We start from the raw sequence: 13,315 nt of genomic DNA on the forward strand, positions 1-13,315 counted from the left end.
CATGCTCACCGACACTCAATCTCTCGCACATACACTAGCGCTCTCACACGCAACCCACCAGCAAGCAACGCGATGGAGGGGTTGTGTCAGAGCGTGGAAATGCTCACTTGCTTGGCAAAACGACTGCAACGCTGGATGGTGGTGGTGGTGGTGGTAGTAGTGGAGGAGGAACAGGGGGGTTTGGAACAAGATGGTGCGACACAGGAAGACAGGGAAAGGGTAAGGTTGAGTTGGATTTGGGGGAGCAATGGCGATTCCCCTCCAACAACAACGCACGCACAAGCAGGTGGAGGAGCTCTGAGATGATGGTGTGCAGTTGTGGTGCACATGCAAGGCATGCAAAACGGCACAGCAAAATCAAACAAAAAGTAAAAGCAAGGACAGCACTGCGCTTTGCTTTTGCTTGCTTGCCGGCGTCTGTGCCTTGGTCGTGTGACCCACAGCAACCCCAAGTGACGACGCACACACATGCACAGGCAGTGGTGATGGCGCGTGTGCAAGCGCACCTCCCAGAAGCGCCACGAGACGAGGAGGGGGCCGATGTGGAGGAGGAGGACAGAAGGGGGAGGGGGAGCGGGTGATGTGCTGTGGGTTGCTCTCGTCCGTCCTTTGCTGATGGCGTGATGATTTGTGTGCGCTGTTGTCGTTGGTCGTGGTTGCTTGCTTCACTTGCTGCTGTTCGGAATTGAAGGGGGGGCGGAGGAATGTAACGACTTAATTCAGTCTATGGTGACGAGACACTGAATTCAGTTTGTGTGTGTCTGCGTGTGTCTGTCTGTCTGTGTGTGTGTGTGTGTGTGTCTGTGTGTGTGTGTCTGTCTGTGTGTGTGTGTGTGTGTGTGTGTGTGTGTGTGTGTGTGTCTGACACACCTTCTCTCACTCAATCACTCACTCAATCACACACATGCGTCCTGTGCTGCCTTGTTGCTTTGTCTAAACACAGACACGAAGGGAAGGAAAGACAAGAAACGAAGAAACACACACACAGACATACACACACACACGCACACGCGCGCACACACACACACACACACACGCACAAAACACATAACACACAGAGGTGAGTGAGGATTGTGTTGCTCAACCAAGCTTGCCGAGTTCCTGCTTCTTCTTGAGAGAGCGAAGCCCGTGATACACAAACGAGTCAATCATCCCAGCAACTGGCGTTGGCCGAACAGTGGGCACATGTGTGTGGGGGGGGGGACGAAGGTAGGGTGGGTTGAGTGAGAGTGAGTGTGGTGTTGGGGCGAGAGTGGGGTGGAGTGAGTGAGAGTGCGACTTGAACGCAGAGAGCTGCAGTGCGACTGCTCCATACACACACACAGCGCTGTTCAAACAACAAACGAATATAACATGAACGACAACACAGAAGGTTGTACATGTGCATGTGTGTGTGTGTGTGTCTGTGTGCATGTGTGTGTGTACAGCGCACCTGAGAAGATGCCACCGATGATGGCGAGGACGCCCGTGAGAAAGTGGAAGAAGCTGTGCGTCCGCTCAGAGAGCTGCACCAGGATGGGCGAGATCTCAAACATGACAAACATGCCTTTCGTCACGTGGATTGGAAGCGGGTGGCGTGGGCGTGGGCGTGGGCGAGGGCGTGGGTGGAGAGGGGGGGGGGAGGATGAAATGTGAGGGAAGAGGTGTGGAGAGGGGCGTGTGAACGGGTTGCGTAAATGAGCACAAGCAGACGCAGCCGATGGTGCCATGCTTCAAGGCAACACAACACAGCACAACACAACACAACACAACACAACACAACACAACACAACGCAACGCAACACAGCACATGACTGCCATGTGCGTCTTCCATCACCTGGAAGCCCCGTCTGGCCGGCCTTGTGGTCGATGTGTCGCTGGTGCATGGTGACGGAATACTGGTTGGTGTTGAGCTCCTGCCCGCGCGCCTTGCGGTACCGCGTCGGCACAATCTTCACATAGTACTGGTACATCGTCGCCCCGACTGGCGATGGTGGTGGTTGATGGTGGTTGATGGTGGTGGTTGATGGTGGTGGTTGGAAGAAAGTGAGAGAGGCGGCTTGGAGGGTGAAGAGAACATGATGACACGCCAGTTAATGTTGCACACCTTACGCACACACGACAGCGTGCGCACAACACAAACAACACAAACAACACAAACAACGCAAATAACACAAACAACACAAACAACACAAACAAAGGAGACTGACGTTTGTCTGCTGTCTCCGAATGGCCGTCGAGGGGATTGACAACACCAGGATACTCAATGCCAAACGACAAGTGGTTGATGGTGTGCGACATGTTGAACTGCAGCGCAGGTGGCAGTCATGGTGGTTGTGTGAGTGAGTGGGAGAGTGTGTGGACATGACTTTGTGTGAGGGAACATGACGGCTTTACCATCCATCCATCCATCCATTCCACCACCCTCATCATCACCCAGAACACTACCATCTCCCCGTTGTTGTTGTTGTCACCTTCCCGAGGGCTTCGCGGCCAAAGGAGTTCAGGTCGTGGAAGTGGATGCTGTGCTGCTGGAAACTCTTGCCAGGCGCAATGTGGAAATTTCCGGCAACCTGCACACACACACACACACACACATACACATGGTGGTGACGGTGGTGACGCAGTCATGTGAATGGTGATGACATGCAACAAGGACGAGAACGCAGCACACAACACACACAACACACAAACACAACACACACACGCACGCACACACACACAAAGCACACACACGCACACACACACACACACGCACATACACACACATGGCGTGCAGTGCAGGGCCGGCACCTTGTTGACTTCGAGATGGCCGTAGATGCGGCACCCCTCCTTCGCCTGCGCCTTGAGCTTCTCCGTCCACCCTGATGATGATGATGATGATGATGATGATGATGATGATGATGATGATGATGATGATGATGATGATGATGATGATGATGATGATGATGATGATGATGATGATGATGATGATGATGATGATGATGATGATGATGATGATGATGATGATGATGATGATGATGATGATGATGATGATGATGATGATGGTGGTGGTGGTGAGGACAAGAGAGCACATGAGAGATGTATGCACACGCATACGAACACACCATGCATACATAAAAACAAAACAAACAAAACAAACCAAACCAACCAACCAACCAACCAACCAACCAACACCTCACACCTTCGCGTTCGCACTGCTCAATGCCCTGGATGTCTGTGAGCGCCCAGCCCTTGCGCCTGTACGCCTCACGCACGGCCTCACACGTGTTGCAGCACTTGTTCTGCTCGCTCTCCGCCCCGTAGCAGCTGGCAGTGGTGGTGGTGGTGGTGGTGGTGGTGAGGTGAGGTGAAATGTGGGGGGGGGGTGGCTGGGCAGGGTACGAGTTGGCGTGATACAGCACGAGAAGCACATACAATAACGCGTAACACACAAGCACAAACACACATACACACATACACACATACACACACAAGCGCGCACACACACACACACAAACACACAAGCACACACACACACACACAAGCACACAAGCACAAACACAAGCACACACACACACACAAGCACAAACACGCAACATGCACGCACCTCTCGCATCTGTTTGGATCGAGGCCTTCCTTCATCATCTTCAGAGCACCGACAGCGCTGTCAGACTGCAGTGAATGAAGGATATGGAGGTGAGGTGAAGAGGGGGTGGGGAGAAGAAGATGACGTGAGGATGAAACAAGTGCACGACGAACTCCAGTGAAAAGGAGGCGGTATTCGAGTACCGCGTGCACGCATGTACACATGCACGCGCACATTAGCTCGCGCATGCACACATACAAACAAGCGCATATTCACACACACACACACATTCACACATGACAACAGACCTCGTCTCCCAAGTCGTCCACTTCCTCCGGCTCCTCATAGATGGGCGTGCCGGTCTCAGTCAACCTGAACACAGCAGCAATCGCACCACACACACACACACACACACACACACACACACAATGGGTGAGCGTGTGGCGGCTTGTGACACTGTCACGCACCTTAACAGTAGTCCCCCACACCGTTCTCACTTGGGCAGCATAACATAACGTGAGGTTCACACGCCTCACCGCTGTTTGAAGATATCGTGCTCCACGTCAAGCTCATTCTCCCCTGCAGTGTGACATGACCACGAAGGAAACGATGAGGCAGGTGCGTGTGTTGGAGCACCACACACACACACACACACACACACACACACACACACACATCCACACACACACATACACACACCAGAGACGTCCATGATGTCGAGATGCAAGAAGGCGCAGGCCATCTTGTGGAAGGTCACGTCCACGTTGATGCGCATCTTCTCATCGCGGGATGTGTCAACAAACAGCTCAGGCTCAACCTCAGTGGACAGGCTGCACAATGGCCGGTGTGAAAGGGGCGCGCAAAAATCGCAAACAATGGGCGAAGGAGAGGGGCACCAGTGAGCGCCCTGGCTGGCAAAGCACACTTGAACAAACACTGTGTGTCGTCGCAGCTACACCACAACATGCACTTCAAACTTCAAAAGGCCAGAGAACAAACACACGCACGCACTCACGCACACGCACAGTCACTCACTCACGCACGCACGCACTCGCACACTCACTTACGCACGCACGCACGCACGCACTCACTCACGCACGCACGCACAAATTCGCACGCTAACCACACGTGTGCGACTTACTAGTACACGAGCTCTGAGGTAAAGAGGACCACAATGAGCAGGATGGCCACAATGGAGATGGCTGCACCGGAGAACGTCTTCACACGAAAGTCCTCCAGCGTCTTTGGATACGCGTCCAAGTTGCGCAGCTTGGACCACACGTCACCACCAGCCATGACGCTGTCTCTGTGGTCTCGTGTCTGTGTCTCGCTCTGTCTCCTTGAAGCAAGCAAGCAAGGGAGGGAGGGAAGCAACGAGAGAGAGAGCTGCAGTCAGCACAGCACAACACCTGCTGCTTTGCTTTGCTTGTTGTTTTGTGTTTGAGGTGGCAGTATTGACGAAAAGTGGCGACAAGGTTCATTAAATTTCTACAAAGGACCCAACGAACAAACCAAGACGAGAACACACACACACACACACACACACACACACAGACACACACAGACACACACACACACACACACACACAGACACACACACACACACACACACACAGACACACACACACACACACACACACAGACATACACACAATGAGCAGCATGGTAACAGGCAGGGAGAGTCAAAAGAGCCAGGCAGAGAGGAGAGCAAGCGAGTGACAAAAACTGCATGTCACATCGAGTCAGCGGCAACAAAGGTAACAAGCAAGCAAGCAACCAACCAACCAACCACAATGACAGGAACAAGGGGCAGTCGTAGCGGACAACAGCACACCGAGAGCATCACACACCATATCAAAAATCACAACAGGGTGCAGATGCTGCTTTTCACTTTACGCGGCAAGGGCAAGGGGCTCTTTGGCGGCTTTGTATCTGCAGACCCCTCTCCCAGGTCCAGTGGCACCTCCACGGGCGGATGAACCGTCATCGGCCTTGAGGACGGATCTTTTGGCGGGCTCGCAACAGACTGTCGGATTTGTGTGTGTGTGTGTGTGTGTGTGTGTGTGTGTGTGTGGTTGTTTGTGTGTGTGTGTGTGGTTGTTTGTGTGTGTGTGTGTGTGTGTGTGTGTGTGTTTGTGTGTGTGAGATTGTGTGTGTGTGGTTGTTTGTGTGTGTGTGTGTGTGAACGTGAGCGGGTGTAAAAGGCGGGTAGGTTGCGCATTGATGGCGCATGCACACGCCAGTGCATGCCACTCACGCTGGTCTCTGAGAAGTGCGAGGACACGCGGAAGGACTTTGACATTTTCTTCGTGCGCCTGAAACTCTTTTCCCACGCGAGGGTGGACCGGCGCCCTGTTGTGACAAACAGAACACATGGAGAGGAGGGGGGTGGAGCGTTGGTCATGACAGGTTATGTGTGTGTGTGTGTGTGTGTGTGTGTGTGTGTGTGTATGCGTGTGTATGCATATGTATGCGTGTGTGTGTGTGTGTGTGTGTGTGTGTGTGTGGTAAAGCGACGGCATAGGAAAACAAAAAGGCGACAAAAACAACCATGCTCACGAGCACTGGCACAAACTCGTGTACACATACACCGCACGCGTGTGCATGTATTCGCACCCTTCTTGACGCAGACGCTGAGCTGGATTAAGCGGCCCGACGCACAGCCACAGATCAACCCCTGACAGCGAGGTGGCAGTGGAGGGAATGGGGGAGGGAGAAAGCAGACAACAAGGTCGAGCGTGAGAGACACAAGAGAGGGAAAACTGGAAAACTCAATTCAGACACACACACACACATACGCACGCGCACGCACACACGCACGCGCACCTCATCTTCGTTCCACGAGACGGAGAAGACGGGGGAATCGAGCTGGAATCCGGGCACAAAGGGGCGGTTGCTTCCACGGCCGTTGGGGACGTTCAGTAGGTGCATCGCAGTGGACGCATCATCATCATCGTCGTCGTCATCGCTTTCTGTTCCAGCAGGGAAGTCTGTCAGCTCCGTCAGGCGCACTGCAACACCGAGGGCGTGAACATGTGTGTGCGTGTGTGTGAATGAGTGTGTGAGTGTGTGTGAAATTGTGTGTGTGTGAGCAATTGTGTGTGTGTGTGTGCATACGTGTGTGGACAGGCACATGAGTACGCATTGAGTGCGTGTGTGCGAACTCCAAAGACCGTTGTGCACATTCTGTCATCATCCATCCATTACCTGTGTGATCCTCCGACCCGGCGACGATGTGTGTATCCATTGGGGACCACGCTGTGCAGAGGTATTTCAAGCGTGAATGAGCGCGTGAGTGCGAGTCAGTGAGTGTGAGTCAGAGAGCGATTGAACACGCGTGAGTAATGAGGAGTGCAGGCACGTGCATGGCTGCGGATGCCGGCAATGTGAACGTGGACGCACCAAGGCAGTAGATCCAGTGCTTGTCGTGTTGGAAGTAGAACAGCTTGTCGCCTGTTTGATGCGCAGCACGAAACCAACACACACACACGCGCGCGCGTGAGTTGCACACATTGTGTAGCGCATTCAATACCTTCGTGTCTCCGTTACTCAATCGCATGAACCCTTCCTCCAAAGCCACAAGCACAACTGCCACTCCACAACTTCCATGCAATACCACCGCTTGACCACAATTCATCATCACCATCCACGTCATCATCATCATCATCATCATCATCATTACCATCACCAACACCGCCACCATAGTGGCGAACAGTCGAACCTGAGAAGAACTCAAAGACGGAGACCGATCCATCACTGCATCCCACGGCAACCATCACGCCAGTGTGGCAGAAGCGCACGGCATTCACACACGAGGTCATCGTCGCTGCAGTGGACAAGGGTGATGGCAAGACGCAAGCACGTGAGTGTGGGGGAAAGAAGACAAGCGTGTGTGTGTGTGTGGTTGTGAAGAAACTCAGCAACCGCCAATGACGCGCGATATACTTCCACCAAGTCCTACAACACCATTCCATCCCCCATTCCATCCCCCTCCCACCCCATTCCATTCCACCGACCAAGGACGCGCTCCTGGTCGCCCGATGACACGCGCCACACGCGGGCGGTGTTGTCGGCGGCGCCGGAGACGAGGGCATCGCCGTCCGGGTGGAAGTCGAGCGACAGCAGCCGGTCCTCGTGTCCTGCACAGACAACGGTGGAGAAGGGATGAAAGAGCGCGGGAGGGAAGTGTTGTGGAGGGCGCGTGAGTGATTTGAGTGTTAACAAATGGATGCTGCTGGTGACGGTTGGGACCAAACACACACACACACACATACACGCACACATACTCACACACTTGCTCACACTCATGCACACACGCTCACACTTGCTCTCACACTCACACTCATGCACACACACACACCTCTGCATGTGAACAGCTGTGCTCCTTTCACGGCGTCCCAGATGATGATGGTTGGATCGCGCTCAAATGCGCCTGACGCAATGTGCATTCCATCACTGGACCAGGCCACCGCCTCCACCCAGTCCTTATGGCCTGCAGAGTTGTCATGGTAGGGAGTGAGTCATGGTTGCGAATGGAAGTGAATGAGTGAGTATGTGAATGTGTGTGTGAGACAGTGTGTGTGTGAGTGAGTGAGAGAATGTGTGTAGAGAGTGAGAGAGAGTGTGTGTGTGTGTTTGCGTGTGTGTGTGCGAGAGAAAGAACGGGGGGGGGAGTGTGTGTGTGTGTGCGTGTGTGTGTTTATTGTATTGGACCGGCACAACTTCCTCGAGATGCAAACCACCACCACCACCAACAACAACAACAACAATTACTACTACCACTACTGCTACCGGCAACACCTGTGCATTGACCACGTATGCCCGCATGTCTGACCTTTGAGTTCGAAGAGCAGGCGGTCTTCTCTAACGCTCCACACACGCACGACTCCGTCCCCGCATCCGCTCACAATCTGGACACGTGCAGTGGATACAAAGCAAGCCGCTTTGAGCACACGCATCCAGCAGAAGGAGGACGAGCAAGATGCTGTGTGCAGTTGCAACCACAAACAAACACACACACACACACAAACACAAACACACACAAACACAAACAAACACACACACGCACAAACCTTGCCGCTGTCTGGGCTCCACGCAATGGAGTTGACCCAGTCGTCGTGATCCCGAAATACCTGGCGAGGGTGCGTGTGCGTGTGTGTATGGTGATGATGATGGTGCCAGCATTATTTTGTGGTTTCATGTGAACAAAACTCGGCACGACACAAAGAGAGACAAGGAGAGAGAGAGAGAACGCGCACACACACTAAACAGCATACACACACACACACACACACACACACACACACACAGAACAGCATACACACACATTAACACACAAAACAGCACGCGTGTCCCCACGTACGGTGATCTTCTGCCCTGCATCTGTGCTCCACACGCGGAGACTGCGATCATCCGATCCAGACGCGACCATGGTGCCGTCCGGGCTCCAGCTGATGCGGTGGCAAGCGGCGCAAGCAATGTGGTTGAGAGGGAGAGAGGGGGAGAAGTGGGGGAGAGGGTGGAGGAGGTGGACAAGGTGGCTTGCAACCGAACACATACAAACACGCACAAAAACACACACACACAGCCACACACACACACACACACACATAACACACGCACGCACGCACACAAACGAACAAACACACACACACACACCTGCATGATCTGCACGACTCATCGTGTCCTGTTTCGATGCGTGACTGCCTGAGCTCGTCTGTCATATACGCAGACGCATCCCACGTGCGAACCTGTGGCGGTTGTAGCGGCACAAGCGCCGACGTTGTGGTGTCGCGCGGGCACGTATGCGTTGTGGTCGTGTTGGTAGCCGTGGTTGGAGTCGTTCGTGTGTGGTTGAATGGTGGGATCATTGTTGTGGTGGTGCGCGTGTCGTTGTTGGCGTGGGCATTGTTGTTGTTGTTGTTGTTGTTGTTGTGGTGGTGGTGGTGGTGGTGGTGGTGGCCACGACAGCCGGTGAAGGTGTGGGATGGCGTGGAGTGTGTGATCATGGTGAGGATGTACGTGAAAGAAGCAAAGCAGGCCGCTAACACTCACAACAACAAGCAAATCCACGGGCAGTCACTTGCTGCTTGGTGCTGTGAGCGAAACTCGTCACGCTTCAATACACACCCGCTCGTCACGCACCCACAAATCGCAAGGGCAACAAAAACAAACAAAGCAGCAGAGAGAAGAAGGGCCTACGCGCAAAGCGAAGGAAAGAAAAGAAAAGAACAGAAAAATTATTGACAATTACAGCGAATGATGGTGGTCCTCCCGTGAACGAAATTGCAAAGGGAAGAAAGAGAATAGAATGGACACACACACACACACGCACGCACACACACACACACGCGCGCACACGTGCACGCACGCACACATGCACACACCGTTGAGTCGCTGGATGCAGTTGCGAGGAGGGTGTAGTCTGGGCTCCAGCACACGTCATTGATGCCTGCGTGATGACCCTCAAGACTACCAAGAAGCTGGCATTGCTCGTCCCAAATCTGCACACACACGCGCGCGCAAAGGAGGGCACAGCCAAGATCGGGCGAGGCGGAGGGTGAAAAGACTTAAAGGGTGGTGACATGAAGACATGCACACATGAAAGGGGCAAGAAGACGATTTGTGCTTGTGTGTGCAAGGGAGGAATAGTGGCACCCATCGTGTACTCAAATTACTCAGGACAATGACGCCATCGACACACGCCATGCACGAAGGTACTCCGTGAGCACCGAACGCGCAAGCCGGCATGCACTTGGTGTTGCTTCAGGGTGCGCATGCGAACTGTACTACCTTGACGGTTGGGTCCTCCGAAAAGCCGCATGTGACGACGTGTCGCTTGACTGCGTTCCACACAACACCCGTCACCCAGTCCTCGTGCGCTTTCAGCTGGGCAGAGAGCGACAAGAAAGTACCAGGGGAGGCACGTGTTAGAACACAGGTACACGGAGTAGAGCACAGGTAAAGAGAGAGAGAGAGAGAGAGAGAGAGAGAGAGAGAGACAGACAGAGAGAGAGAGTGAGTGAGTGAGTGAGTGAGTGAGTGAGTGAGTGAGTGAGTGAGTGAGTGAGAGAGAGTGAGTGAGAGAGAGTGAGTGAGAGAGAGTGAGTGAGAGAGTGAGAGAGAGAGAGCATCGGTGTTGTGAAACAGGGACGAGATGTCATTGGCACACACATATGCACACACATATGCATTGACGATGGCTTACATCCTTGATGACTTGGCCTGTTTTGGCGTTGACAACGACGAGGTGGCCAGAGCTAAGGAGCCACAACCACACGTGACATTGACACGTGGGATGCAGAGGTGAGATTGTACGAGGCAGAAGAGGAGCCCAAGCAAGCACTCAACTGTACATACGCGCGCGCACTTGCAGACACACACACACACGAAGTGTTCCCACCTGGTGCCTGCGTAGACTTTTGGGTGTGCCCAGTCCAAGCACATGACGTCGCCCGTCAGCAATGGAAATGTTTGTACAGGATTGCCTGCACGCGAAGAGCCGGTAATGATTTGGTGGTTTGGAAGGCGTGCATTTGCAAACGCAGGCGAGTCGCATACGGAGGTGAGACACAAGAGAAGATGTGTGCGGTATGACGAGGCAACGCTCTGCAGGAACACACACGCACACACACACACGAGCAAGGCATGCATGCATGCAGCCCTACAGACAGACAGACACACAGACAGGCAGGTGCACACACATGCGCACACAAAAGACACAGCCACACAGGCACACAAAAGACACAGCCACACAAGCATGCAATGCACTGTCTGCCACGACCACGAAAGACGAGCTCACTCTGTGTCACATCGAACACGGCAAGGAAGCCCCCATCGCCGCCCACAGCAACATGTGTTCGTGACTGGTGCAAGCATGCAGAGAACAGGGTGAACAGAGCGGAATGTGTGCGGGTGTTTTGCACGTGGGTGAGCGTGCATGTATCATGGGTATGGCTGGTGTGATGTGAACAATGCACCAACATACAACTGCCACTGTTCACGTGACAGCGCAGCGCACGCACTCGCATCGTGTGGCTCTTTCAACACACACGCACACGCACACGCACACGCACGCACACACGCACACGCACACGCACACACACACACACAACCAACCATGCAACGCACATTTGGCATCCATTTGACGGTAAGCATGGCTGCATCGAGCTGGTATGTCTTTGTGCACTTGAGGTCTGTTGTCCACAGCTTGAGGGTCATGTCCTGTGACACGGAGACAATGGCATTGCCACGGTCGTTGAAGGAGACACAGCGCACACAGTCTGTATGTCCCGTGGTGGTCACCCGCGGTGTCTCTGCGCCATCCATGTCCCACAGCGCCAACACACCCTCTGCACAGCCATAAAGAAAGGGGTGGGGGGATAAGTGAGGCAAGGGGGGGGGGGTACTGGTAATAAGCGAAGACCCTTGCAGACACACACACACACACACACACACACACACACACACACACACACACACACACACACACACACTCAAACACACACACACACTCAAACACACACCTCAACATAAACACACACTTTTCTCCCCCAACCTGCATCGCCGGACGCGATGGTGGCCATATCGGGCGACCAGGCGACAGCAAAGATGGCAGCAGTGCCTTCGAAGATGCGGTCCAGCTCGCCATTTGGGCCATGCACAATGACCTGCACAAGCGCATGAGCGAGAGAGCGAGTGTTGACGTGAGACGGGAGGACGATGCTTGTTAGTGCGTGCATACATACGTGTGCTGGTGTGTTTGTTTGAGAGGCAAGGAAGGTTTTGCACGTGCGTGTGCATGCGCATGTGCATGTGCACGCGAGAAGTCAGCAAGCAACTGTGTGAGATGCCGAGTGGGGCAGTGCTTTTGACACAACACGCACCGATTGATCGCTGCCGGAGCTGGCAATGCCACGCCTTGACCAGCACACGCTGTGCACCCAGTCCTCATGGCCCTCTAAGATCTAGGGAAGCAGCAAAAGCAGTTGCGGCGGAGATGTTGCCTGCAGATCAGATGAAAGAGCAGGAGCAGCAGCAGGAGCAGCAGCACGAACAGGAACAGGAACAGGAACAGGAGGAGCAGAAGTAGGAGCAGGAGCAGGAGCAGGAGCAGAAGCAGGAGCAGAAGTAGGAGCAGGAGCAGGAGCAGAAGCAGGAGAGCCAATCAACCAAATGGCCCAAGGAGCCATCGGCGAACATCAGCAACACACAGTCTTCCTTTATCCATCACGCACACACACACACACACACCTGTAGGTACTCTTTGTCTTGAGCTGCGACCTGCAGCTCCTCCACCATGATGACTACCAAGCTGCGACGGAATCACACACAGGGAAGGAGAAGGGAAGGAAGGGAACGAAGCCGACGCTATCCGCTCTCGCAGCACAACAAACACAAACACACCAGGCAGCTCAAGTCGCCAAGGCTGTGATGCTGTGATGATGTGAGAAGGTCGCACACAGCTGAGGTACGACGAAAGAACAGACCAAGGTTGTGTGATGCGGGTCGTGTAGGGTTGGGAAGGACAGAAGGGGATGCTGCTGGAAGGCGGTGAGGGGGTGAAGGACACTCAGCAAGCAGGCAGGCAGGCGGGCAGGCAAGCAAGAAGCAAAAGGAAAAGCTTTCAGAGTTGTTGTGCTTTTGCCGCTTTGCTGTTTTTTGCCTGCAGGCAAAGTAGAAGCACCCTGACGACGGGGATTCCTTCTTTAAATAATTTATTGTTGCGGTGTAATTTGATGCTGTTTTAACCCCAACGGTGGTGTTACG

At 53.8% G+C, this 13,315-nt stretch overlaps 3 protein-coding genes across 4 annotated transcripts in view; all 3 read right to left on the bottom strand.

The window, feature by feature from the left end:
• The window catches only part of PTSG_10780 (STE/STE20/MST protein kinase), a 6,392-nt gene extending 5,701 nt beyond the window's left edge, over nt 1-691 (bottom strand). The window contains exons 1-2 of the mRNA XM_004988687.1: nt 507-691; nt 59-131 (exon numbers count right to left, since the gene is read on the bottom strand). The gene's annotated coding sequence lies outside the window, so the exon portion shown is untranslated. The remainder of the gene's footprint in view (nt 1-58; nt 132-506) is intronic.
• Nucleotides 692-909: 218 nt separating this feature from the next.
• On the bottom strand, nt 910-4,999 carry PTSG_10781 (intermediate compartment protein 3). Its single transcript, XM_004988688.1, has 12 exons — nt 4,689-4,999; nt 4,247-4,377; nt 4,084-4,126; nt 3,856-3,919; nt 3,569-3,633; nt 3,164-3,288; nt 2,773-2,843; nt 2,454-2,552; nt 2,190-2,286; nt 1,817-1,963; nt 1,433-1,546; nt 910-1,160 (listed from the first exon to the last, which is right to left on the bottom strand). Exons 1-12 carry the CDS (start codon nt 4,841-4,843, stop codon nt 1,081-1,083), a joined length of 1,191 nt encoding a protein of 396 aa, XP_004988745.1. The 5' UTR covers nt 4,844-4,999; the 3' UTR covers nt 910-1,080.
• A 409-nt stretch (nt 5,000-5,408) lies between these two features.
• PTSG_10782 lies at nt 5,409-13,243 on the bottom strand (the record flags this gene model as incomplete). Of its 2 annotated transcripts, XM_004988690.1 has the most annotated exons (22): nt 12,800-13,243; nt 12,433-12,513; nt 12,105-12,216; nt 11,678-11,898; nt 11,349-11,412; nt 10,950-11,034; nt 10,755-10,806; nt 10,340-10,435; nt 9,934-10,050; nt 9,206-9,297; nt 8,910-8,997; nt 8,620-8,679; nt 8,382-8,457; nt 7,908-8,039; nt 7,564-7,686; nt 7,269-7,373; nt 6,950-7,000; nt 6,755-6,805; nt 6,374-6,558; nt 6,164-6,224; nt 5,805-5,899; nt 5,409-5,573 (listed from the first exon to the last, which is right to left on the bottom strand). In XM_004988690.1, exons 1-22 carry the CDS (start codon nt 12,845-12,847, stop codon nt 5,409-5,411), a joined length of 2,160 nt encoding a protein of 719 aa, XP_004988747.1. In that variant the 5' UTR covers nt 12,848-13,243. The 2 variants fall into 2 exon arrangements, with proteins under 2 accessions (XP_004988747.1, XP_004988746.1); XM_004988689.1 differs by lacking the exons at nt 9,934-10,050; nt 10,340-10,435; nt 10,755-10,806; ... (4 more) ...; nt 12,433-12,513; nt 12,800-13,243 and having other exon boundaries at nt 9,206-9,761.
• Nucleotides 13,244-13,315: the final 72 nt, after the last annotated feature.

Source organism: Salpingoeca rosetta (assembly GCF_000188695.1).
Source record: "Salpingoeca rosetta unplaced genomic scaffold supercont1.34, whole genome shotgun sequence".
In the NCBI taxonomy this organism is placed as follows: domain Eukaryota; class Choanoflagellata; order Craspedida; family Salpingoecidae; genus Salpingoeca; species Salpingoeca rosetta.